The sequence below is a fragment of the Anomaloglossus baeobatrachus genome, chromosome 3 (assembly GCF_048569485.1).
Source record: "Anomaloglossus baeobatrachus isolate aAnoBae1 chromosome 3, aAnoBae1.hap1, whole genome shotgun sequence".
NCBI classification, from domain to species: Eukaryota; Metazoa; Chordata; class Amphibia; order Anura; family Aromobatidae; genus Anomaloglossus; species Anomaloglossus baeobatrachus.
The window spans coordinates 428,242,600-428,269,062 of NC_134355.1; the positions used below are offsets into that span (position 1 = coordinate 428,242,600).

A 26,463-nucleotide genomic window follows, 5' to 3' on the forward strand; every position below is an offset into this window, starting at 1 on the left:
GGCCGGGCAGGGCATCGCTGCGGTGGTCGGAGCTTGGCGGGCCGCACCCGGCGGGGCTGCGGCCTGGTTCAGCATATCACCTGCGGCGCGGACGAGCGTCGCTGCTGCGTTGGAGTCTTGGCGGGCTGGGTTCAGCAAGGTGGCAGCCTGGGTCAGCGTCACACCTGCAGCACGGATGAGCACTGCCGTGGTGGTCGGAGCCCTGCGGGACAGGCGGGGCATCGCTGCAGCGGCCTGGGCTTGGCGGGCTGCTTCTAGCGTGGCTGCGGCCTGGTCCAGCATCGCCGCGCCGGGCGCCTCTTCGGGGACCGCGGGCGTGGCTGCAGGGGTCGGGGCACTCGCGCTGGCCGGGGCATCACTTGACTCACCCACCGGTGGCAGCATCGGGGTCTGCGTCGTCGCCGCTCGGTCTGACATGCGTCGCGCGGCTCCCTCCTCGTAGGTCCGCACCGCCGCAGCCATCCCCAGGAACTCCGCGTACTCTTCTCTGACCTGCTCTATGACCCGGGTCTCCAGTCGATCACAGAACTGGGCCAGCTCCCGATACCACCAGGCAGCGGAGCCTGGTTCTGGGTTCCTGCTGTCAGACGCCATTCCTTCTGCGCCGTCTTCCGCACGATCTCCCAGCGGTGGCCTCGTCGCTGCCTCCTGTAGCAAGCTGTCCAGCTTCTGTTCTGCCTCTTTCAGCAGCTTCTCTCCCAGCAGCAGGCTTGTGGCTCCCTTTCTGTTCCGCCGTTTCTCGACGCTTCCACTCTCATAGCTGGCAAGGTCAGAACTCTGCAGGGGATCTCTGGGTAGCCACACCTCTTCGTGGGCGGTAACTTCTTCCAGCGCGGGCTGCTGTTGTTTTTCAGCGCGCTTTTCATGGTGGCAATATGGCGGCGCTTCCAATTTTTCAAGCGGACCGCCCAGGCACATGGTCACCTGTCTGGACAGGTCTAGTCCTTATCCTGTTCACAGCGCCAGATGTGAAGCCCCGCAGGTGTTGTGTCGGTGTCGGTGCATTACCTTCAGGGACTCCACGTTGCTGGATCTCCGTCACTGGTAGGAAATCTTCTTGTTTGATCGTGACGCCACTCTCAGTATTGCGGCCAGTAGGGACCGCCACTGCAGGTTGAGGGTCGCCTGGGGCTGATGGTGTGTGCAGTTAGTTGGAATAGCCTCCTGAGAGTGAGGCAAGCCCCAGGGCCCGATGTAGGTTTGTAGTACCACAAGTCGCAGAATAACCACACAGGCAGGAATGTCTTTCAGGGTTTTTACTCACTTCAGGTGGCAGGGTGAGTAACCCGGGCGTAGCTGAGATAAACCAGGTAGGAACCAGGTATCCTTCAGGCTGACTTTATGAGGGTGACTACTGACTCGCCTTCCTTAGCCCTCGGTGGTTTGGGGTGACCCCGACTTTGAGTCCCTATGGGGGTCACCCAGGGAAGATGCTGCAGCCTCTCTCCCCTTGTTGTTTGCCGTGTGCTTGTTCCCCGGACCAGGCCACTCCAGCCTCTTGCCTCCTATGACCTATGGGCCCAAACTTGCGGTTACGTGGCTGCGGCTTTTGTAGTGTTGTGGTGTGGGCTTTAAGAGCCCCACACCGGCAGGTTTAGCAGGGAAAGGTGAATCTATCCTCGCTTCGGGATCTGCCGCCCGGTTGGGCCTGGTGCTCTCTAGAAGTCTCCTTACTTCCCACTCCGTTGCACTCGCTAGCTGAAGCTGGCTTTCAGGCAGCACTTCTAGTTGACCGTTCTCCCCCGTCTGTAGCCACTGCGCGGGCGCTGTTAGACAGCAACAGCCCCACAGGTCTGCTCCTCACTGAGCCCTATGGAGTTCTGCTCTAACCGACTCACTGGTGGGTTTTTCCATCTCTGCTCTTTCTGCTGACATCTCCTCAGTCCGAGCTCCAAGCTCTAACTAACTCCTCCTATCTCTCTTTCCTTCCCCACTTGTGTCTGCCTACGCCACCTAGCAACCAGACTCTCTTACCACACCCCTTGAGAGGAGATGGAAGCTCTCACCCCCTCCACTATTCCAGTGAAGGCGTAGGCTCTGCCCCCTCCTGGGTTCCCCAGGGGTCCTCTCTTAGGTACATGTGTGAGGCCTGATCACTATGCGCCTGTGTTCCACACCCCAGTCAGCCATCTGGATTACCTGTATTGTACTGTCCCCAGCATGGGTGCAGTACTCAGTGGTGCCTGACCAGGTCAGGGGCGCCACAGATGATCCTAATGAGCGGATGCAGTGAATATGTAATGAGGCTAATGAGTGGTAGGGAATGAGAGGCTGTGGGAGCAGTGTCGCGCCGGTGATAGGTGAGTATTAAGTGCTTGGAGAGAGACACACATGTCAAAATCACTCCAGCATTGATTTTGTCATTCTGGAACCAAGTTGGCAAGCTGCTTTTTCTTGACAAAACCACGGGTAAAACGTATGCAAACCGCAAACAATTTGTAACCATGCGTTTTGCCATGCATTGATTTGAATGGATGACAAATGTTGACAAAAAAAGCAAGAAAGAATGAACATGCTGCTTCTTTTTTGTCACAAAATTTTACCAAAAAAACTGCTGACAAACTGCAATGTGCGCACAGCAAATCTGACTTCTCATAGACTTTGCTGGGAAGTCAAAAGTGAGAAAGACAACAACAAAACTGCACTAAAAAAACGCAACAAATACGCAACAAAAACTGCAGCATGCGCATGTAGCCTGATATGTCTCCCTGCTGACTTTGTGTGGAATTTACAGAATAGTGAGTGAAGAATAGAATAGTAGTCTCCACTTAGCAGACATAAAGTTGTTTGACTTTTACTGCTGTGGTTACCTGAAGAATTTAAAAAAAAAAAAAACAACAAAAAACCCCACACTGTGCTGAAACTAAAACAACAAATTGAAGGTAATATCCAGAATATGGAACTCATGGTGCTACAGAAGATACTCCTGAACATGATAATATGGCACAGCCTCGCACTTTCAGCATTTCCTTATCCGTTTACATTGTACAAACCAACACAAAGTGCCACATCTGTATTATGTAAATGTATTACTATTTTATAAGTATAACTGCTTATTACTTACCTCGTCCCTCACCATAGACCTTAAAGTATGGACTTATAGGTCGATCTGAAACTTGCTCAGAGTTGTTGATCAGGCATTCTTTTACAGCTTCATATCCATTCAACACAATCAAAGGGGTTTGTCCAACCCAAATGGTCATGAAATTCCCATAAATCTCGGATAACTGGAAATAAATGAAAAGTTAATGGATTTTTTTTTTTTTTGCATTTTCAGGTTACTGGTATTTTTCCTCCCCCAAAGGCAGCATGCATTTACAGGTGAGGGTTTTTTTTTCATGCAGTTACTCATGGATAAGTGTGTATAAAATAAACTACAAAACATGCTTGTAAAAATGGAATAAAAAGAGAAATACAGCAAAACATTTAGGTATGAAGGAAGCCTTAAAGGAGTCTTTGTAGGGGTATTCTTAGAACTGTTACGTTAGTCCTCTGGATATGTGATAACATCCTGATCTCTCACAGTCCAGAGGGTCGCATGCTCAACCTCAACTCTGTCTATGGAGCTGTTGGAGAAAGCAGTATTCATCACTCAACTATTTTGATCAGTCCTGAATTATATTTTCTATTAAACATTTTCCTTTGGAACAGTTCTCAGCCCCATTTCTGTGATCACTGAGACCCATGTGGCACATATTAAACAGAGATCAATGCGGTAGAAGTATCAGATATGTCCTAGAAGGCCCATCATTTTCAGGAACCACCCTGAATGTAAATCACGAGGAGCAGACCACAACAGCAGATCTAGAGCACAATCAGTAACCTCAGAGGAGTTCAGAGCATTGTTTTAGTTTTTGGGGTTTTTTTTAAGAATCAATAGTACAAGTGAAGATAAGAAATTTTATAATACATCTTATCAGAAAAAGATGCAACTTTGTCCTTATGGACTGATAAATCACTCAGTTCACAATTAAAAACTACATTTAGTGAAGAGTGATTTTCAGCTCAATGAGATATGAAATGACAGTTGCTGCTCATAAAATTCTATGGAGAGAAGAGGAAGGAGGGATGAGTTAGAAAGAAACAATTAGAAATAGACAAGTCATACCTTAGCTAATTAAGTGTTTGGGCCATTACCACTACTCGGAAAACCCTTCTCAATTCCTATGTTTACCCCCTACAAAATAACACCTATACTCACTTACGGTGCTAGCGCTGTTCCACTGGTGATAGCACTGCCTCTCCTGGGGATCACGTGACCTTTTTATGGCTTCAATCTCCTCTCCCACAGACAAGGGACAGAGGAGATCAAACATCTAGAGGACGTGACAGCTGCAGCTGCTCTCTCATTTCCCCAGATGTTCTGATTGCCCAAAGGAAGGGAGCGTAAAGCCAGTGCTGCATTGTGGCAGGGTTCGCATGACATAACAATGTCACGTGATCCCCAGGAGAAGCAGTGCTGACACCACTGAAATGGTGCCAGAGGGAATTGTAGGTGGTTATTTTGTTGGGGAGAAACATATGGATTAAGAAGGGGTTGACCAAGTAGTGCACAAAGTGTAAAAAAAGAATAATTCCAAGTAAATCTGTCAACAGATTTGAAAATACAAACTGTACGCATTATTATATAGGCTAGGGTATTTAGTTTAATAATCCAATTTAAAATGACTGTACAATATAATACTTTTTGAAAGTGTAACTCAATCTCTCCCATCTACCCTGATTAACAGCACCACACTGTCTGTCATTAGGAAGTCTGTCATCATTTTGGTAAAATCATTGTTGCAACAAATCTAGCAGTTAGCTGCATATTGAGCTGATTTTAACTTCCCCACTAGTGATGTGCGACCCTGAACTGTAAAGATCGGGGTATGTACCGGACACCTAGTGTCTGTGCACAGTCCCCAAACACTGACTTCTTAAGGAAGTCCGTGTTACTGTTTGGGTTCGAATGCCCAGATAACAATAAATAAAAAAAGGAAGCAAAGTGGGGATTAAAGCAGGAGAATTATACTTACTGCGTTACCACTCCGCTGTCACACTGCTTCTGGGTGCGCTCATTAAATCTTATGAATATTTACTGCTTCCCTGCCCACCCTCTGTGACATAGTCTGTGATTGGTTACAGTCAGACTGCGTCCCCACTCTCTGTGTCGGCGTCTCTTTTTTTTTTTGCCCTCACACTTGCTGTCTGGATCCCCGAAGTGGAGTGTAAAAATAAATAAATAAATAAATAATGTTAAAAAAGTACCATCTGATCTCACGTTAAACAAGAAAGAAAAAAAACATTTATGATGGAGTTTACTTAGCCTATATTACTTATTAAAACAACAAGGAACAAAAAAGGTGGCACTTACCATCCCATATTTTTTTTTTTTTTTATTCGTCTTAATAAAAATATGGATGCAGGATGATGTGGGCAGTAGTATGGACGGTGACCGTTTCATGTGGAACAATGCAACAACGGGTTCTGCTTTGGTGTGACGTGGAACCACTTCCTTTATGGGTAGGTCATATCCACACATCCCAGCAATCAAAGAGAACACATGATCAAACAATATTACTAAAAGCCAAACACAGTCCTCAAAATACAAAAAGATCATTTTTTACATTAAAAGCTAATGGATCTTGAGCTTTTAAATGGATAACCCAAATGGATTATCCATTTAAAAGCTCAAGGTTCTTTAGATTTTAACAGTAAAAGTGTTGTGTGTTTTTATGGCTGTATTTGCTTTTTTTTTATAAATATTATTTACAGGACGTCCCTCAGGACAGCACCATAGACATCTCTCATGTGTCTGGCTCCTAAAGGGACAGAAAAAACACTGGAGGGTGGAGGTGAGGAGGGGCATTTTACCCTCTGTGATCCTATCCCTGTATAGGTCAAGGGGATTCCTCGGGCCTTCTTTTCTCCCTGTCAAGAGGCCAGGGTACAACACCTCTCGAAGAGAGGTCCCTCAGCCATGACTCGCTGGATAAGAATGGGCTCAGTGGGTTCGGTGGGTCTCGGACTTCCTTTTTCTCTTTCAAGCAGCCTGGGGCCAACACCTCTCGGAGAGGTCCCTCAGCCATTACTCGCTGTGTGAGAATGGGATCGGGGGGGTCTCTGCCTTCCCTCCTCCCTGTCAAGTGGTCCGGGGCCGACACCTCTCAAAGAGGTCCCTCAGCCATCAGCACACCATGTGCAATGACATGTGATGCCACTTCTCTGCATGGAGGGCTCTTGGCATTACCAGCTTCCCCTATCCCTCTAAGGTTTGGAGGTGAAAGGAAGGGGTGAGCGACAACACAATGGAGGCTGCACAGGTAAGTGAACTGGGAATGTGTGGGTCCTCTGGTCTGACTCAAGCTACATGACTTTTATGCAAACCTGGGCCTTGTGAACAAAAGTTTGCCTTCAAGTTGGAAGCTAGACCTTGGAACGTTTTGACTAGAGTATGCCGCATGGGTGAGGTTGCTATCTCATATTATGTTAGAATAGGAGAGCCTCATGTTTGAGTTTCAGAATTTAACTGTTGATTGAACCTTATATTGATCCTTATGTTGTGGTTAAATAACAGTCATTTAAGAGTGTAATCCACCTGTGGACTCAGGATAAACATACTTATTGAGTGGTATCCTAAATGCTAGATTAGTCACACCTGAACCAATTATATCACCTTGACTTTCAGCCGGAGGGAAAGTTCCAAATGCGAGATAATGTGCTATATCCACATTATACGCTCTCCTATAGGAGGAGTAATCTGACAGAACCTGGTCTGGTGAGATACTAGTGGAGTTAAGGGTAAGTCTGATATTTCCTCATGACTCCAGCCTCGCGCCTCACAGCTCATGGCCTCATGCCTCACGGCCTCATGCCTCACGGCGCCGTCCTCGGCCCGCAAGCCACATGGCTCCGGCCTCTTTGCTCACCTCTGGCTTTATGTCTTGGGATAGTCGAGGCCTTAAGGCTGCTTTACATGGTACGACCGATTGTGCGATTTCACAATCGATCGTACCCGCCCCCGTCCTTTTTGCGTCATGGGCAAATCGCTGCCCGTGTCGCACAAAGTCGGTAACCCCCGTCACACATACTTACCTCTCGTGCGACCTCGCTGTGGGCGGCGAACGTCCACTTCCTGGAGTGGAAGGGACGTTCGGCGTCACAGCGACGTCACACGGCCGCCGGCCAATGGAAGCGGAGGGGCGGAGATGAGCGGGACGTAAACATCCCGCCCACCTCTTTCCTTCACATAGCCGGCGGCGGCCGCGTGACGCAGGTGAGCTGCTGTTCATCATTCCCGGGGTGTCACACGGAGCGACGTGTGCTACCCCGGAAACGATGAACAACTAAATTAAACGATATTATGGAACCTAGCGAGCAGTACACGACTCACGATTTGTGAGCGATCCTGCGTCGCTAGGTGTCACACAGGCCGGCATCGCCAGCGATGCCGGATGTGCGTCACAAAAACCGTGACCCCGACGATCTATCGCACGATAGATTGTCTGGTGTAAAGCAGCCTTTACTGCTTTGCAGCTTTGGTCTTATTTCTTCTCAGCCTTTGATCTTCATAACTTGGCTTCACTGACTCTCTGCCTCTGGTCTTGTGCCTCCGTCATTCCTCGGAGCTTGTGCCTTGTGCCTCCGAGCTTGTGCTTCTAGGCTTGTGCCTCATGCCTCTGTTCTTACATCTTGCGCCTGCAGGTTTGCACCTTGCGCCTGTGGGTTTGCACCTTGTGCTTTGGCACCTACGGGTTTGTGCCATGCTCCTATGGTCTTGCATCTACAGGCTTGCATCTACAAGCTTTTGCATTGTGCCTTAGGGCTTGTGCCTGCAGGTTTGCACCTTGTGCCTCAGCACTTACGGGCTTGGGCCTCGGCTCCTGTGGGCTTGTGGATTGACACCTACTGGATTGTACCTTGGCGTTTATGGGCTTGCGCCTACAGGCTTGCACCTACGACCTTGCGCCTACAGGCTTGTTTCTTGTGCCTACGGGCTTGTGCCTAAGGGCTTGCACCTTGCACTATAGGCTTGCGCATTGTGACTAGGGGCTTGCGCCTTGCACCTACGGTCCTTTGGCCTCACACCTCATGGTTCTGGCCTCGCACTTCTGGCCTCGCGCCTCTGGTCTTTAACCTCACGCCCCTAGTCTTGCATCTCATGCTTCTGGCCTTGTGCCTTGCACCTCTGGCCTTGCACCTTGCGCCTCTGCCCTTGCGCCTCACACCCCTTGCCTCACACCTCTGGCCTTGTGCTTCACGCCTCTGGTCTTGCGCCTCGTGCCTCTGGCCTTGTGCCTCGCACCTTGCACCTGTGGCCTTCTGCGGCATACCTCATATCATAAGTCTCTAGCCTTGACTCCGGTTAGAGGGGCTTCATGCTTCTGGACCTGGACGTGGCTTAGCTAATAAGCAGCCATGCTCAAGTTGGCCTAGTAATTCTCCTTTCTACTGCTTCAGAACAGGAATCTGAGTTCAGCTATGGTCCATACTCTTTCTAAGGCCTAAAACACACTTACGCATAAAAAACGTACTTGTGACACGGTCCGTTTTTCGGGTCCGTGTTCCGTTTTTTATGGGTGTTTCTCCGGTACGTTTGTCATCCATGTGATGACGTATGCTATCCGTGTGTGCGTGTAAAATGTGCGTGTATGTGTAGTGGAATGTCCGTGTGTGTGATGTAAAATGTCGTTGATACATGTCGGCTGACAGCAGACAGAGTTGCGCGTTGAGAATGAACTCGGGTGAACTTCACCCGACTTCATTGTCATACCGCGGCTCTGTCTCTGTCGCGTACTGATTAGCAGTCACCCATGAAGGACTCACCGGTGACCGCTAATCCCCTGAGTGCCTGAATTGAGCAGCGCGATTAGTGATTAATGACTTTTTTGATTCCAGCAATTACTCATTTCTCAGTATCTATATTCTGAGCTCTATATGGCTTATCCCCATTCTTCCCCCACCCCCCCCTCTTTCCTCCTCCCTCCCCCTCTCTTATCATCCCCCTCTCTCCCCTCCCTCCCTAGTATTTCTCCACTGTCATCAATCTGCGGCTCCCCTTCAGCTGGGGGATGGGCACCTAGGATACTGACAGTTTGGTGTTCATGCTGCTCACCTCTTTATGACATTTGTGTGTATATACATTATTCAACTGACTAGTGTATACAGTTCTAACCCACTCTTTTGTCTATCTAGTCGCCACCCATCATAAGGTATTGCACCCATCTTTCTGGGAGAATCATGGTATCCTTGTAGATACCTTCTAACTGTGGGCGTTCCCCTACCCCTTGTTTTGGTTGACGTGCGCGCCTGTATAGACAGGTGACGCAGGGGTAGGCGTGGCTTTGTGTTCCCATGATAGGAACGGTCATGTGATGAGGTCAGGGATGCGGTGATGGGTGGACCCTTGATGACGTCAGCCCAGCGGCATCCTAGGGAGTCACACACGCGTACAGCTGGATGGCATTATGCGGCGCCGCCCTGCATGTGGTGTTGTAGCAGGGGTGTGTTCCCGCGGTGACATCAGTGTGTGGGTGTTCAGTTTTACTGAGCGCCACGTTAAGGGGAGAAGCCCTGTGACGTCGGTATGTGGGCGTGTTGCAGAGCGCAGTGATAGGGAGAGATGTTATGATCCGGAACCATGGAAGACCACCACAAATCATTGGCAAAAAGGTGACAAGAGCATTGGCAACTAATCTGGCCACCATCCCCTTACTAACCAACCCAACTAGAAGTAGCCGAGGGGTGAACCAACATCCTGTGCACCGCGAACCCAGCCGGAGAACTAACTATCCTAAAGGTAGGAAAGATGAATAACTCTCTGCCTCAGAAAATAGACAAGAATAGCAAGCCCCCCACATTCAAAGACTGCGGTGATATAGAAAAAACACAATACACAGGTAGATGACAGGATTAGCAAAAGGTGAGGCCCCCGCTGACTAAAATAGGAAAAGACAGGAAAGGGACTGATGGTTGCCAGAGAAAAACCCTGCAAAATACCAACTTCCTGATAGTACAAAAAGGCCCTCAGATCGCTCGATCTGAACTCCGTCCTATACCAGGTGCCCTTGTCATACCAATGAACAGAAAACAAAAATCATAACAAAGTCAACAAGCCACAAACATATGGACCCAAAGGAGCTATACTCCACACAGAACTGCAGGGAGTTCCTCAACAATCCACTAAGGGGGAAAATCCCTGCAAGCAAATAAACTGAAAATAACCACAGCAAAATGACAAACCCAGATAAACAAAGAACCAGACAATAAATAAAGAGCAAGCACTTATCTGGGGAAGATGTGGTGTAAAGCAGGATCAAGCAGGCTAAAGATACAAAGAACAACTGACATCCGGCAACAGCCTGCAATCAGACCAGGACTTAAATAAGCAGAGAGTTAGGAAAGGAAACATCCACTGCACAACCCACCAGGTCTCTGTCCAAACCCTTCCTGGCCACCAGAGGGAGCCTCCCAGCAGCCAAGACATAACTAACATTCACAACAGAGAGATGTGTGGGCGTCGGCACCCGAGTGGGATAACTGGTGGTTGGATGCTGCTCATTTGTAGCAGCTTGGAGATTGGAGCGAGACTGTAGTGGGCGTTAACATGCTCGCTCCTGATTGGGTATTGCTATGTTTTGACACCTATGAGCGGTACCCAGGCAGCGTCCTCCACTGTTGATGGAGGAATATACCCCTGGGCGGGGCTTTTTATGGGCCAGTACGCCCACAGGATATTTTAGGGCGGCATTTTCAAAGCACTGTGCTGGATGCCATGACTTGACACACCATGCAGGAAGCCCATATGATACTGAAGGTAGGGACATGCTCTCTGGGTTTAAGCTGGGATTCTTTTGCACGCCTCCTTTTTGGTTTAATTCTGACAATGTTCTCTGTTCATTTCTTGCAGCCTTTGTTTCTTGACCACAGTCCCCTGATGACTAAGTAAATTAAGAAACGCATCGGGAGGTCTTAGAACATCGTTAAGGTCAGATTGTTGCCATTTTGAGGGGTATTGTGAGGCTGAGTCCGCCCCCCCCCCTCTATAGGACAACAGTTTAATTTCTGTATCTTTATAGTGGGACCGGATTAAAGGTTCCGGTAACTATGTGTAATACTGCAGACTAAAGCCCAGTACTATTCTGTGGACTAAAGTGCAGTATATATTGGTGTGCAATTTTGTGTGACACTCGTAATAATCTATTTGTCGCCGTTGCGAGTTTGGGCACGGTAGGGGTATTCCCTACCGTCTCTGTTTGTCCTATCTTTATAATAGTAGGAGCCTGACTTGGGCCCTAATTATTTTATGGTTGGATTCACAACCAATTCTTGTTGTGTGGTTCCCATCCTGAGAATACCAGCCTTCAGCCGTATGGCTTTATCTTGGCTGAAATAAAAATTAGGGGGGACCGCACGCAGTTTTTTTTTTAAATTAATTATTTATTTATTTCACTCCACAGTATAGACCCGCCCACCGGCTGCTGTGATTGGTTGCAGTGAGACAGCTGTCACTCAGCATGTGGGCGTGTCTTACTGCAACCAATCCTAGGTGCCAGTGGGCGGGGGAAGCAGAGAATAGTAGATTGATTAATGAGCGGCCGGCATTTTCAAATGAATTGAAGCCGCACATTTTCGGCACAGCTGTTCCTCGCCGCGCTGGTGATCGGGGATTGGTAAGTATGAGCCGGGGGAAGAAAGACCGAGCGCCAATGTTAGTATGACTGAGAACAGCAAAAAAAAAGGTAAGTAGACTGACTATTAAAAAAGAAAAAAAAAAAAAAAATAGATCGCTGGTTTAAAAACGCACACGGACGAAACGTGCTGAACACGGACATACTCCGTGTGCGGTCCATGCAGGCACGGACCCATAGACTATAGCGGGTCCATGCCTGCGTGCTGCTGGCCAAAAATGGACATGTCGTCCATGTAGAAAACCGCACACACGTACTTACGACACGGACACACGTTCCGTGTGATTTTACGTGTGTGCCATCACCCATTGAATAACATGGGTCTCCATGTCTCCGGTACGTGCAAAAACATGCCAAACATGTACCGGAGGTACGGATGTGTGTTGCAGGCCTAATATGTAGTGTTCAGCTGTGTTTAGTTGCTTAAATCCAGTCTCTTGTTTATAACTTATGGTTAAAAAGAGATGTTTATCGAATTCATCCTATAACGGGAAGAACTAGATGACGTTGATAATGGTAATAGCCCATATTAAGGAGAAGTGTCCATGTATGGTATATGGTAAGCAGACTAGTTTTAACTAGTTATTGGATTTTTAAATTAGGAACTCTACATCCCGAGGGTTTGAACCTGACTATTGAAAACCTAGCCAAACCTTGATCTGGGGCTCTCTGTTTAACTGGATCCATATCTTGGATTCTTGAAAGGGGAGCAACAGCACCTATTGTGCTGGTAAATGCACTTAACTGTTGTCCAAAAATGGATGGCTGCCTACAATCCACAAATAGATAGCGCCTTCTAAATAATGATCCTCCCTTTTTTCTTCCTAGCTACATGCAATATAATAATAGGTATAGAACCCACACATGGCTTTTATTATTTCATTTTTATTATTTCATATTTTTTTATTATTTCATTTTTATCTCCCTGTGTTTGATTTTAGGAAAGTAGTGATAGGTTATATTAACATTCTCATTGTTTTAACTTAACTTTATTAATATTTTTGTGTTTTTAATTCATTCTTATAACCAGGGGCGTACATAGAAATCATGGGGCCCCAAGGCAAAAGTCTGAATAGGGCCCCCCATGCAATAAAAAAAAATACAATAAAATATTAACATAATAAACAGTGCACGTCTGGGGGGGACATACAAGTTACTGGGGGGACATATAAGCTACTGGGGGCCGGCATACAATTTACTAGGGGCGTATACACAGTGTGCAGAATTAATAGGCAAGTTGTATTTTAAATATTTTTTTTATTATTGATCAACAACTATGTCCTCAATCAACCCAAAAGACTCATAAAAATCAAAGCTTAATATTTTTGGAAGTTGGAGTGGATTTTTTTAGATTTGGCTATCTTAGGAGGATAGTAAGTAATGGCATAGAAAAATTCTGCATATCGATAATATAGATAATAATACAGCAATATTATATAGTAAGCAGAATATAAGACTACAATATAAGGACCAAATCGCAAAAAATACTACAGTAAACACACAAAGAGGCGATCAAGTAGGTCCAAAATACATTTTTATTAGTGCGGATTAGTGAGGGGGGTCAGAGAAACTGTGTACATCACTGCAGTTAGCAAACATTAGATGCTAATATTGACATGCTGAACAATACATAGTCATAAGGATATATATATAAAGTCAACCATTGCAGGATACGCCCAAAAAGAAAATTACTAGTACTGGCAAACTCACAGAGAAGATATAAACAACCCTTAATATAAGGTGTATCTCCTACATATAATGTATTTAATGCTGCTAATAAAATAATAAACATAAAGAAACAGCAGCTAAGAGACACCTAATATAGGTAGTCTAGATATCTTCAGTGCAAGATGTAATATACAGTGTTCGATCTATAACATAGGGATTGGAGAAATGGAAAATTGTTTATAGTGCAAAAGAGTTGATGTAACATATATCGCACTAACACTGGTCAGGAAACACACAACGTGAGATATTTAACCCAGTCAAAAGAGCATCCATTTAATCCCCATATAATGCACATGAGACATATATAAGAGTTATGGATAAAATCCATAGACCCGAGAGCCAGATCAGATTTGGGCAGAGTAATGCAAGGTAAGACAAGATTTACATATTACCTGGATATAAGCAACTGCAGTGGACTGCTCGCTCAGCACTGCCTGACGCTCGCTCAGCACCGCACGGCCTGACGCTCGCTCAGCACCGCACGGCCTGACGCTCGCTCAGCACCGCACGGCCTGACGCTCGCTCAGCACCGCACGGCCTGACGGTCGCTCAGCACCGCACGGCCTGACGCTCGCTCAGCACCGCACGACGCTCGCTCAGCACCGCACTGCCTGACGCTCGCTCAGCACCCACATATCAAAACCAATAACACTAATATAAATGCAAAATAATGCCGCCACACCATGACCAAATATTATTACCACATGGAGTCTGAATATAACCATCATCCTGTTACTGAGCAAGGCCCACTGCACCAAGACCAGTGGGTGCACACCGCAAATCCCCCCCACCCCAAGTCTGCAGTGTGTGAACTTGGCCTAAAGTAGTATGTCCTCCTTCGTGCCCTTCACCACACACAATATAAATGTTCACATCTATCTCCCTCATATAATGGTAACGATTATGACCCTCTTTATAGCCTTAGGATCTATACTAAAACTCTGCACAGTACAGGGATAATACACCGTGATGTCACAGTACAGGGCAGGTTCTTTCTGTAGTGTTACAGGCAGACATTTGCACATTATAATGCTCACCTGCTCCTGTGCTGTGAGAGATGTTAGTGGCTCCCCTCTGCACTTCCTGTCCTGGCTGTGTTCAGATCCTGTCCTGTGCTTTTTCTCTTTGGTTCTTCTGCTTTCTGTTTCTCTTTGTGTGCTCTGTGCTGTGCTGATTCTGCTCCTCCTGCCTTGTTGCTCTGCTAGTTTTCTCTGGTCTCTGCTCATTATGCTCTCTGCTCCTCCATTGCTTCTTCTGCTCTGTGTTTTTCATCTTCCTATCTCCCGCGCTGTTCTGAACAAGCTCCGCCCCCTCTCCTGATTGCCTGTTCGCCTCCTGCCATCTCTCACAGCTCTCCATTGGAAGAAAACGCTGCTGGAGACTCCCTCCTCTTCAGCACAGGCTGCGCTGTATGTGCAGTGTCTGCATATGGGTGTTGCAGCCAGCGTACGGCTATGAACAGTGTGGGCCCCTAGCTCCCTTAATCAGCTGCTTGGTGACCTCCCCGGGGCAGCCCGCGCGTGCTGGGAATTATGAAAGTGAAAGTGCATACAGAGCGGGCAGCCGTCACTGGGCCCCTTTCAGGTCCCGGGCCCCAATAGCAGTGGCGTGGCCTGCCTCTATGGACGGTACGCCACTGCTTATAACTGTGATTTAAATGTTTAAAAAAATATATATATTTATTCATGAGTTTTTATATCAATTATTGTCCATGTAGGGTGCCAATGTGATCAATCAAGGGTTAATCTTTTAATCACTTTGATGGTAGCCAATGAAATCACACTGGCCCCTTTAAATAATATTCCCCACACTTCGCTTTATATCCACCTGATGAAGATATTGTGACATCGAAACGCGTTGTGGCTGTAAACATCTAATAAATCTACAAAACCATTATATCACCGTGGCCTCCTTAGCGCTTTCAAGACCGTGTTCTTTTGCATTCTCTGGATTCCTTCCCCGGTGTGGGACTCACGCCATGAGCAGCTTGGCTGGAGGTCAGATCTCAATCAGCACCAGAGACGTCCACCATCCCCAGTGACCTGTCACATGACCGGCTTCTAAGGATTCCATTCCTCTGGATGGTTTCTACAGGCCGACTATCTGGCAGCGCATTAAACCCTCGTTCTACACCGTGGTTGTGCAGGGCTGCATAACCCCATCAGGTGAGCACATTCTAACACTATCCTTAACATTATCCCGTGGATCCTTCACATGCGCTCCTTTTTTCAAATTCTTTACTATTGACTATGGTATGGATCATCGTGGGACCCCCTTATTGGATTACGCCGAACCCGGATTTGATTGTTCTTTTCAATAAATTGGTGAAAGAGGGAATGTTTTGATGAGTCTATTTGATGGGAATGAGTCTTTTTTCAAATAAAACTTTTTGTTGTCATTTTTTTTTTTATTACGTTTGGGTTGGTGATGTCAGGTATCTGATAGACGCGTGACATCACTAACCCCAGGGCTTGATGCCAGGTGACATTACACATCTGACATCAGCCCCATATATTACCCCGTTTGCCACCACACCAGGGCAACGGGATATGTTGGGGCAAAGCACCAGTATTGGCACGTCTTATGGATGCGCCACTTCTGGGGCAGCTGTAGCCTGCTATTTGTAGGCTGGGGAGTGTCCAATAACGGTGGACCTCCCTAGTCTGAGAATACCAGACCACAGCTGTCCGCTTTACCTTGGCTGGTGATCCAATTTGGGGGGGACCCCGTGTTTTTTGTTTTAAATGTATTTATTTATTTAATTTAAAATAACAGCGTGGGGTGCCCTCTGTTTTGGATTACCAGCAAAGGGAAAGCTGCCAGCTGTGGTCTGCAAGCTGTAGCCATCTGCTTCACCCTAGCTGGCTACAAAATATAGGGGGGACCCACTTTTTTTTTTTTGTTTGTTTTTTTAAATTGTTTATTTTTTGGCTAAATACAAGGCTAAGTACCCTTTAGTGCCACATGAAAATCACTAAAGGGTGCCAGCTTAGAATATGCAGGGGGGTAGGACATTATATATGTCTTTCTCATCTATCTATCACTCTATTCATTCATTCATTCATTCATCCCTCTATCTCTCTGTCTCTATATCTATCCATCTCTATATCTACTCATCTATTTATCTTTCTTGCTGCTTCCGTTTTTTTGCGTTCCGCAAAAAAACCGAATGGCACACGGATGACACACGGACCGTATACGGAACGGATGTCACACGGATGCCACACGGATGCATCCGTGAAAAAAACGGAGTTAGGCTCACTGCTCTCACACGATAAAATCCAGGGTCTCACGGCTTTCAAATGAAGAATCACTCTGGGATTAGAAGAGACCCTCGTTCCTCTAGATGATGTCCCCTGGTCATCATTGACAACTGGGTGGTATGTCCGCTCTAGTATCTGATATGGTGGTAATTACACGCTAATGGAGTATAGTCCATTCCTAGTTAGGCATTCTGCTCCAGATAGTAGAGGATTCTTTACAGCAGTTCAGGGTAGGACTAAGCTCCTGTATTAGACGCCACGGATGTAAGACAGTTCTTTTCCTTCCTGTATATGAGGTTTGGCCACCTGCATTTGTCGCGGGCGGGGAGGAGGGTGTCAGCACACTACGCTCACCCCTTCTGCTCGGGTCCGGCGGCTGCTGCTCAGTGGTGGCTCGAACGGTGGGCCGGATCCCGGGGGTTCTCAAGCGACACTCCTCGCCTGTGAGTGAAAGGGGGGTTGTTGGGTGTGGGAATTGTTTATTGTCCGTGACGCCACCCACGGTTGTGGTGATTTCACCACCGCTGTTCTATAGGCCCGGGGACGATGGTGTGTAGCAGCGAGATGTTGCGTTACCCCTCCGTGGGTAGGGGTTGGTGATCCCGGGGCCCGGTGATGGTGAGGGAGGTGCAGGGCCTGGTGGGCGCAGGGACGCGGGGGCAGCGCTGTGCCTTGCGGCACTGTGGTACTCACTCAGCCTGAGACGTTGACACAGTTTTACGGTAAACCACACGGCTGGAAAGATGGTTCCCACGGACGGCTGCACTTGCTCTCCCAGTAGGTAACGGTGATGTCCCTCTGACCTGCACCTGATGTTTCTAAGTTGGTAGCGATGGGTTCCCACCGGTAACCCGCTCCCTGGCTTCAAGCTGGACCGGAGGAGCTCTACTTTGCCCGCAGACGCTGGCCCTGAGGAACTGGTGCCTTGGCGGTGGCGGTGTTCCTCCTTAATGGTCGGACTGTTGCCTTCAATCGGGACTTGGTTGTTGGGGGATCTACGTCCCCTTCACTGACGGATTCGGCAAATCACGGCGACTCCTAGCCTTGCCGGGGTCCGAGAGGCCCCTGCCCTGGTGCTGACTGTCCTTTGCACGCTGCTCCAGACCGCCGGGCCACTACCCGTCCGCGGTCCTTCCAGGAACTCCCGAACAGTAACCCCTCTGGACAGTCACCGTCGTTGCTGACCTTGCTGACCCTGTCCTGCACTCAGCTGGACTACTTCAGGCTTTTCACTCTTTTTCTTTGCTGTCACCACTCTTGCTTTCCTCCTTTACCACTTTACTTCCTTCACTTCACTACTTGTTTACTCCTTCCACTTCCTCCTCCTAAACTGAACTTCACTCAAGCCCTGCCTGGGCTAATCTTAGCTGTTTACTCAAGCTCTCCCTGAGCTATTCTGCCTGGTTCTCCCGCCTCCAGGGCTGTGAACTCCTCGGTGGGCGGAGCCAACCGCCTGGCCCACCCCCTGGTGTGAATCATCAACCTCTGAAGGAAGGCAACAAGGATTTTTGGTTAGCTTTGGTGTTCCTAACTGGGATGTAGGGTGTGGTGGTGTGATGACCTGTGACCCCTGGCTTGCCCAGGGCGACACACATTTCTCTGGGACACTTTCATCAAATCCAGAATCCAAAAACCCCACTATAATTAGCATCAGCACCTTAGGAATGTTAAACATTGCTTCTCCCTCAGGTGGTCAGATGATAAACCCGGCTTGGTAATAACAGTAGAAGTGCCCTTCCAGACTACAATTCTACATGTCTTTGGTTTTAATGAGGGCCCGTCTCATTACCCAAGGTCCAGGGATTTATGAATAGAAGTCTTTGGGCCTCTAGGGTCAGAATGTGACCTCCGTTGGAACGGTAAACTGGTCTGTAACTAGGGGAAGTCATTTTGAGTCTAGGAGAGCTGGTGAAAGCACTGTTCTGGTTTATTAAGCTGACAAGTTTATTTACGACAGTCGTCATTTCCGTCTGGCTGTGGTTTTCTTCATCCCTTTGATGGGCTGTTAGAGGTCTTTAACATCAATTCTATGGTTGTGGTGTTATCAAGAATGTTTCATCTATTTCATCTAACACAGTTTTCTGGTATAGCTCACTATATCTGATTTCTGTGGTATAAGCTTTCTACCACATTTTTACTCGGTATTAAGCAGTATAGATAATATATCAGACACTTACTATGGTGATTTACCTTGTAGTTTTTTAGTAAACAAAGGTAATAAGGACTTACCACATGCACCAGGTATGTTATTCCTCAATGGGAAACCTTAAGATGTGCTGCATAGAGTTTTCAGATGCTTGCAGATTGATCCTACTATCCATATTTCTGATTTTACAGATTGCTTAACCCTTTCACGACCGGCCGATTTTTCGCTTTCCGTTTTTTTTTTTCGCCATTCTTTTTCTGAGAGACGTAACTTTTTTATTTTTCAGTCAATATGGTCATGTGAGGGCTCATTTTTTGCGGAACGAGCTGTACTTTTAAATGAAACCATCAGTTTTACCATATTGTGTACTAGAAAATGGCAAAAAAATTCCAAATGCTGAAAAATAGCAAAAAAAGTGCGATAGCACTATGGTTTTTGAGATATTTTATTCACTGTGTTCACTATATGGTAAAACTGATGTGTGGGTGTGATGCCTCAGGTCAGTGCGAGTTCGTAGACACCAAACATGTATAGGTTTACTTTTATATAAGGGGTTAAAAAAAAATCGGAAGTTTGTCCGAAAAAAGTGGCGCACGTTTTACGCCATATTCCGTGACCCGTAGCGTTCTCATTTTTCGGGATCTTAGGCTCAATGACGGCTTATTTTTTGCGTCTCGAGCTGACGTTTTTAACGGTACCATTTTTGCGCAGATGCTACGTTTTGATCGCCTCTTATTGCATTTTGCGCAAAAGTTGTGGCGACAAAAAAACGTCGTTTTGGCGTTTGGAATTTTTTTGCCGCTACGCCGTTTACTGATCAGATTAATTGATTTTATATTTTGATAGATCGGGCGTTTCTGAACGCGGCGATACCAAATGTGTGTATATTTTTTATTTTTTTAACCCTTTAATTTTCAATGGGGCGAATGGGGGGTGATTTGAACTTTTAGGTTTTTTTGTTTTTTTTTAATTTTTTAAAACTTATTTTTTAACTTTTTTTTTTTATTTTACTAGTCCCCCTAGGGGGCTATTGCGATCAGCATTCCGATCGCTCTGCAGTATCTGCTGATCACAGCCACAAGGCTGTAAACAGCAGATACGCTGTCTTTCTCTTTTGCTGTGCCCCGGGCACAGCGAAAGTGAAACCAAGTCATGTGTAGTACAGGAGTCATCACATGACCCTGTGCTACCATGACAACTATCGGGAGTCACGTGATCGCGTCACGTGACTTCCGGTTTCGGGTGGTAAGTAAATGCTTACCGCAATCGCGCTTATAATGGCGCTGTCATGTATTGACAGCGCCATATAAGGGGTTAATCGGCACGAGCAGATAACGATTCTGCTCGTGCCTAGCAGGCACACATCTCAGCTGTGAAAATCAGCTGAGATGTGTGCCGATCGCGGCATGCTGCCGCCGGAGGACCGCGGGCAGTAAGATTATGTCATTTAGGACGTAATTTTACTGCCCGCGGTCGTTAAGGGGTTAATATGTCTACCCTAGTTCTTGCTCTGGACTTGTGTCCTTAAGGCTATGTGCGCACGTTAAGTTCAGTAATTTTCAGAAATGAACGCATCCTCTGGCAGAATTTGTCATTGTCAAATTTGGTTTTGACCACATAAACGCAGGAAATACGCATGCGGTTTTCTAGCGGTTTTGACCACGTTTTACATGCATTTTCAGTGCTTAAAATGGGATGCATTTTCAATACAAAGACATTACTAAATAAAGTTTGAACATTCAAACACTAGGAAAAAAGTGGAAATAAATAATGCTTTAAATCATACACTATATAATGATGATTTTCCGAAAATGATTATTGTGATTTAATATTTGTTAAAAATAAATATAAATTATTGTTTGACTTTTTTTTTATTTTTTTAAGTCGGGCTGGATGTGAGGGCAAAAGGAAACCTCTTGACCTCACTATAATGTCAAAAATGCATGCTTTGATTTTTGACAAAAAAGCATGTGTTTTGCATCAAAAATGCAAGTAAAACGCTAGAAATTCATTTTAGGATGCGTTTTGATAATTCTCAATGACTTCAATATTACCAAAACGCTGCCAAAATGCACAAAACAATTGGCATGTTGCTTCTTCAAACGCAGAGATTTTGACAAATTTTTGTAAAAAAAAAACACCGCAGTATTTCTGTACGCATAGTGCGCACACAATATGCCTATTTCCCATAGACTTTGCTTAGAAATCAAAACGCATGCATTTTTGCATTAAAACGCTGCAGTTCAAAACGCTGCGGAAACGCATGAAAAAATGCAACGTGCGCACATAGCCTAAGGCTTTTGTACCCCGCCCTGAGCTACTTCTTTGGTACTGCTCCTATAGCGATGTCCTGAGGGATGTCCTGGAAAATACAAATTACACCTACCGGTAATCGGTAATTCAGTTTCCAGTAGTCCTTCAGGACAGCACCCTTATTTCCCTCCCCTTAGGGTTTATCTTGCAGATAAGTTACTATTTGTATAAACCATTTGTATCCATCCTTCTGTAAGTACTTGAAAAGACACTGGAGGGTGGAGGTGGAGAGGGGCCTTTTAACCTCTCTGTGATCCTTTCCCTATATAGGTCAAGGGGATTAAAACTCCTATGGTGCTGTCCTGAGGGACTACTGGAAACTTAATTACCGGTAGGTGTAATTTGCATTGTCATCATGTGTTCCCTTTGATTACTGTGACGTAAAGCTATGACCTACCAATAAAGGAACTGGTTTCATATCATACCGTAGAAGGACTTGTTGAAGCGTTGTTCCACATGAAACAGCCATCGTCCATAATGCTGCCCGTATCCTCCTGCATCCATGTGCTTATTAAAACTTAAAGAAAAGGTTTTTCTTATGGGATGGTGAGTACCACCTTTTTCGTTGTTTTGCGTCAGTTACTACTCTTTAGGGTGTAGTCACATGTGCATATGCAATCTGTGAATGCAATGCGAGAAAAAAAAATCACATTGCACTGGCACAATTGTTAACCAATAGAACAGAGCACATCTGCTACTTTTATCTGTTGAAATATTCTGCGTGCGGGGCAAATCGCAGCATGCTGCGAGTGGCTCTGTACTTTGGCAACACAAGTCAATGGGTGCGAGAAAAATGCGCGGCCCACAGACCGCACACGGCTGTCACACGGACGTGCCTTTTTAAGATGGTATTTTACATACAGTCAAGAGCTAGAAAAATAGATAGCTTGATAGGTAGATATATAAGAAAGGCATATGTAATGTCCCACTCCCCTGCATTTTGTAAGCTTGCACCCTGTAGTGCTTTTCATGTGATACTAAAGGGTGTTTAAGCTGGTTTTTAGTCCCAAATTAAAAATTTTCCCCACAAAGATGAGTGGTTCCACTTATTTTTCTTAGCCAGGTAAGGTGAAGCAGATGGCGGAAGCCTGCAGACCACAGCAGGCAGCTCTACCTTGGCTGGCAATATAAAACAGAGGGCACTCCATGCTGCTATTTATTCTTTTGTTCAATGAGTGGATTGCTAATTGGGGTTATCTGAGACACCAATTACTAATACCTGGGCTTGATGTCAGCTGGCAATGCATAGCTGACATCAACCCCATTTATTACTCCGTTTGCCACCACACCAGGCCACGGGAAATGCTGATGTGAAGCACCAGAACTGGTGCATTTAATTGATACGCCACCTGCTGAGCAGCTGCGACCTGTTATTTTTAGGCTGGGGAGGGTCCATTAAGCATGAGCCTCTCCAGCTTGAGAATACAAGACCACAGCTGTTAGATTTACCTTTGCTGGTGATCCAATTTGGGGGGACCCCATGTTTTTTGTTTAAAATTATTTAATTTTAAATAAAATAATTTAAAATACCAGCATTGGGTGCCCTCTGTTTTGTATTGCCATCCAAGGTAAAGCTGCCTGCTGTGGTCTGCAGGATTCTGCCATCTGCTTCACCTTAGCTGGCTAACAAAAATAAGGGAGACCCCACGTCAGTGGCGTAGCAAAGGGGAGGTGGAGGGGGCGGTCCGCCCCGGGCGGCACGTGTCAGGGGGGCGGCATTTTGGGCAATCTGAGTTGTGTGTCTGTATGTATGCAGTAGAGTTGTGTGTGTCTGTCTGTATGTATGCTGCAGAGTTGTGTGTCTGTATGTATGCAGCAGAGCTGTTTGTGTGTCTGTATGTACGCAGTAGAGCTGTGTGTGTCTGTATGTATGTATCAGAGCTGTGTCTCTGTATGTATGTATGCAGTAGAGCTGTGTGTGTCTGTATGTATGTAGCAGAGCTGTGTGTGTCTATGTATGCAGCAGAGCTGTGCGTGTCTGTATGTATGCAGCAGAGCTGTGCGTGTCTGTCTGTATGTATGCTGCAGAGCTGTGCGTGTCTGTCTGTATGTATGCAGTAGAGCTGTGTGTGTATGTATGCAGCAGAGCTGTGTGTATGTATGCAGCAGAGCTGTGTGTGTCTGTATGTATGCAGCAGAGCTGTGTGTGTGTCGGTATATATGCAGTAGAGCTGTATGTATGTATGCAGCAGAGCTGTGTGTGTGTGTATGTATGCAGCAGAGCTGTGTGTGTCTGTCTGTATGAATGCAGCAGAGCTGTGCGTGTCTGTCTGTATGTATGCCGCAGAGCTGTGCGTGTCTGTCTGTATCTATGCAGTAGAGCTGTATGTATGCAGTAGAGCTGTGTGTATACAGCAGAGCTGTGTGTATGTATGCAGCAGAGCTTTGTGTGTCTGTATGTATGCAGCAGAGCTGTGTGTGTCTGTATGTATGCAGCAGAGCTGTGTGTGTGTGTCTGTATGTATGCAGCAGAGCTGTGTGTGTGTCGGTATATATGCAGTAGAGCTGTATATATGTATGTATGCAAAAGAGCTGTGTGTGTGTGTATGTATGCAGCAGAGCTGTGTGTGTGTGTATGTATGCAGCAGAGCTGTGTGTGTCTGTCTGTATGTATGCAGCAGAGCTGTGTGTGTGTGTGTGTATGTATACACAGAGCTGTGCGTGTGTGTCTGTATGTATGCAGCAGAGCGGTGTGTGTATGATAGGCCTACATATGTGTGTAAAAAGGTGAAAGTCTAGGACTAATAGCAGCAGTCTACAATTAGATCTTTGATTGTAGTTCCATGAAAAATAAATATTTTAATGGATTTCTGGATTTTTGAAGGTTTCTGGATTATCGACGGCCAATGGAGGGGGGTGGCAAATTTGACGACCGCCCCAGGCGGCAAAAGCAGTAGCTACGCCACTGCCCCATGTCATTGTTTTTTTTGTTTTAATATTTAATTTTGGGCTAAAAACAAGACTAAACACCCTTTAATGCCACATGAAAGGCACTAAAGGTGTTGAGGAGGGCCATTAGATCAAATACCTAATTAACCTCAAGATATAAGGGATTGTGGGAAAAATGTCCAATGAAATATTTTCTCCTTACAAAAATCAACTCAGATATATCATTGTGTGACACACATTTAAGATGGCCGCCATTTCCTGTTTTCCACACCCTGCCCTGGTATTCAGGGAATGTCCAGATGTAGAAGAGTATCATATAAGGAAAAGATCCACTGGCCAACTTAGAGGACCACCCCACTGATGACCTCACGGACCAACCCACTGACCGGCCCACAGATCAGGCCATGGACTAACCTTTGATCAACCCACTGACCAATGAACACATCTGGGCACACCCAGTGTAGAGGCAACTGTCGCAGGCGGAGGAGGGGAAGCTGCGCTCACCCACTGCTCGGGTCCGGCTGCTGCTGATGCTCGGTGGTGGCCTGAGCGGTGGGCCGGATCCCGGGGACTCAAGCGGCGCTCCTCGCCCGTGAGTGAAAAGGGGAATGGTTTTGGGGATTTATTGTCCGTGACGCCACCCACGGTTGTGGTGAGGTTGTGACACCACCGCTGCTCTGGACGGGGATCCCGGGAGCGATGACAGGGAGCAGCTCGGATGTTGTCTTTCCCCTCCGTAGGTAGGGGGGGTTGGTTGTCCCGGGGCCCAGTGAGGGGAGGATGGCAGGTGGGTTACGGGGCCTGGTGAGGTGCAGGGTCGCGGGGGCAGCGCGGTGCCGCACGGCACAGTGGTACTCACTCAGCCAATGATGAATACAAAGTCTCCGGTAAAACAAACGGCTGGATGAATGGGTCCCACAGACGGCTGCGGTGGTTCTTCTCCCGGTAGGTTGGCGGTGACTGCCTTTCCATTGCACCTGTGTTGTGTTCTCGGTTCTGGTGGCTTCTCACCGGTAACCCGCTCCCCAGCTCGGATGGATGCTGAGGGAGCTCCTTTTGCCCGCAGGCTCTGGCTCTGGGAACTGTAGCCTTGGCGGTGACTGTATTTCCCTTCACGGTTTCAGCTGTTGCCTTCAATCGGGTCTTGACTGCTGGGAAACCCCGGAGGTTCCCTTCGCTAACGGATTTGACCGGTTTTACGGCGACTCCAAGCCTGGTCGGGGTCCGTAGGCCCTGCCGAATGGTGCTGGCTTCTCTTCGCTCCCCGATCTGGTACCGGCGGGCCACCGCCCGTCCCCGGTCCTTACGGTTCACATCAATCTGCCTCGCCTGCAGACGGTCACCACCGTCTGCCAACCTTGCTGTATGTGCCCACGCACCCGGACACGGTCAGTCTCCTCCACTACCACTTCCCTAACTCATCTCACTGCCTTTTCCCGCCTCCAGGACTATGAACTCCTCGGTGGGTGGGGCCAACCGCCTGGCTCCACCCCCTGGTGTGGACATCAGCCCCTGGAGGGAGGCAACAAGGATTTTTGTCTGACTTCGGTGTGCCTAGCCGGGGTGTGGGGTGTGTTGTTGCAGTACCTGTGACGACCTGGCTTGTCCAGAGCGCCACACAACCACATCCCTTTTCCTAGTTTATATAAAGTCTATGTTCTGTTGAAATAAAGGTCTTGGAGCTGTGCCATACTCTGATCAAGGAGAGATTCACATCTGACTCTTTGTCTGGAGTTATTCTTTCTTTGTGATGGTGCACCACAACATTATGGGTGTCCGATCCAAGCATTCCTACATGAACAGTGTCCTGGAAAGTGGATTGTTAAGAATGAAGTAAACCAATTCTGTGGTGGCCGCGCTCCCCATAGTAATGATTTTAAAACCTCTTGTCCTCAATGGAATTTATTGCTCAAAAACATATGGAAATAAAAAAAAAACCAGACACAACACGTTTTGGCGGGATCAACCGCCTTCCTCAGGTATCTAAGTAAAAATGCATCTCCCTCTCTATTTTATAGATAAAAAATAAATACAATTTACTAGGTATTCAAATAAGGGTGTGGATATAACTGCACCTGTATAATCAGTCTTTTTGTTCACTTCAGCTCTAGTAGTTCATTTAAAACAAAAATCCCCAAGCAAATCACTTAAAAAATCACTAACTTAAAAGCACTATGAGCATTTGTCAATAAAATTACTATCAATAAGAGTTCTCAAAAGGTAGTACAAAAAAAGTTTTAGTTTTTTTTATATTTAGACAGTGATATATACTATATTCTTTCCACAATATCATTAAGGCATTGGGATGCAATGTTTTGAAGGCGGTAAATCCAATATGTTTCTTTGCGACTGAGGAAAGATTTTCTATTGATCGAAAAAAATTGGTTCATGCTGCATATGAAAAAAAAAGAGTAAAAAAAGGAGGATTTTTTGAGTAAAAAAGGGAAAGAAA

At 46.6% G+C, this 26,463-nt stretch overlaps 1 protein-coding gene across 5 annotated transcripts in view; it reads right to left on the reverse strand.

The window, feature by feature from the left end:
- LOC142296588 (cytochrome P450 2J2-like) overlaps positions 1 to 26,463 on the reverse strand; it is a 300,252-nt gene that overhangs the window by 207,096 nt on the left and 66,693 nt on the right. For 4 of the 5 annotated variants that reach the window (XM_075340375.1, XM_075340379.1, XM_075340377.1 and 1 more), the window contains 2 exons: positions 5,357 to 5,497; positions 3,065 to 3,227 (listed from right to left, as the gene is read on the reverse strand). In XM_075340375.1, coding sequence (XP_075196490.1) covers positions 3,065 to 3,227; positions 5,357 to 5,497 — 304 coding nt within the window. The remainder of the gene's footprint in view (positions 1 to 3,064; positions 3,228 to 5,356; positions 5,498 to 26,463) is intronic. The other variant, XM_075340378.1, reaches the window with a different exon arrangement.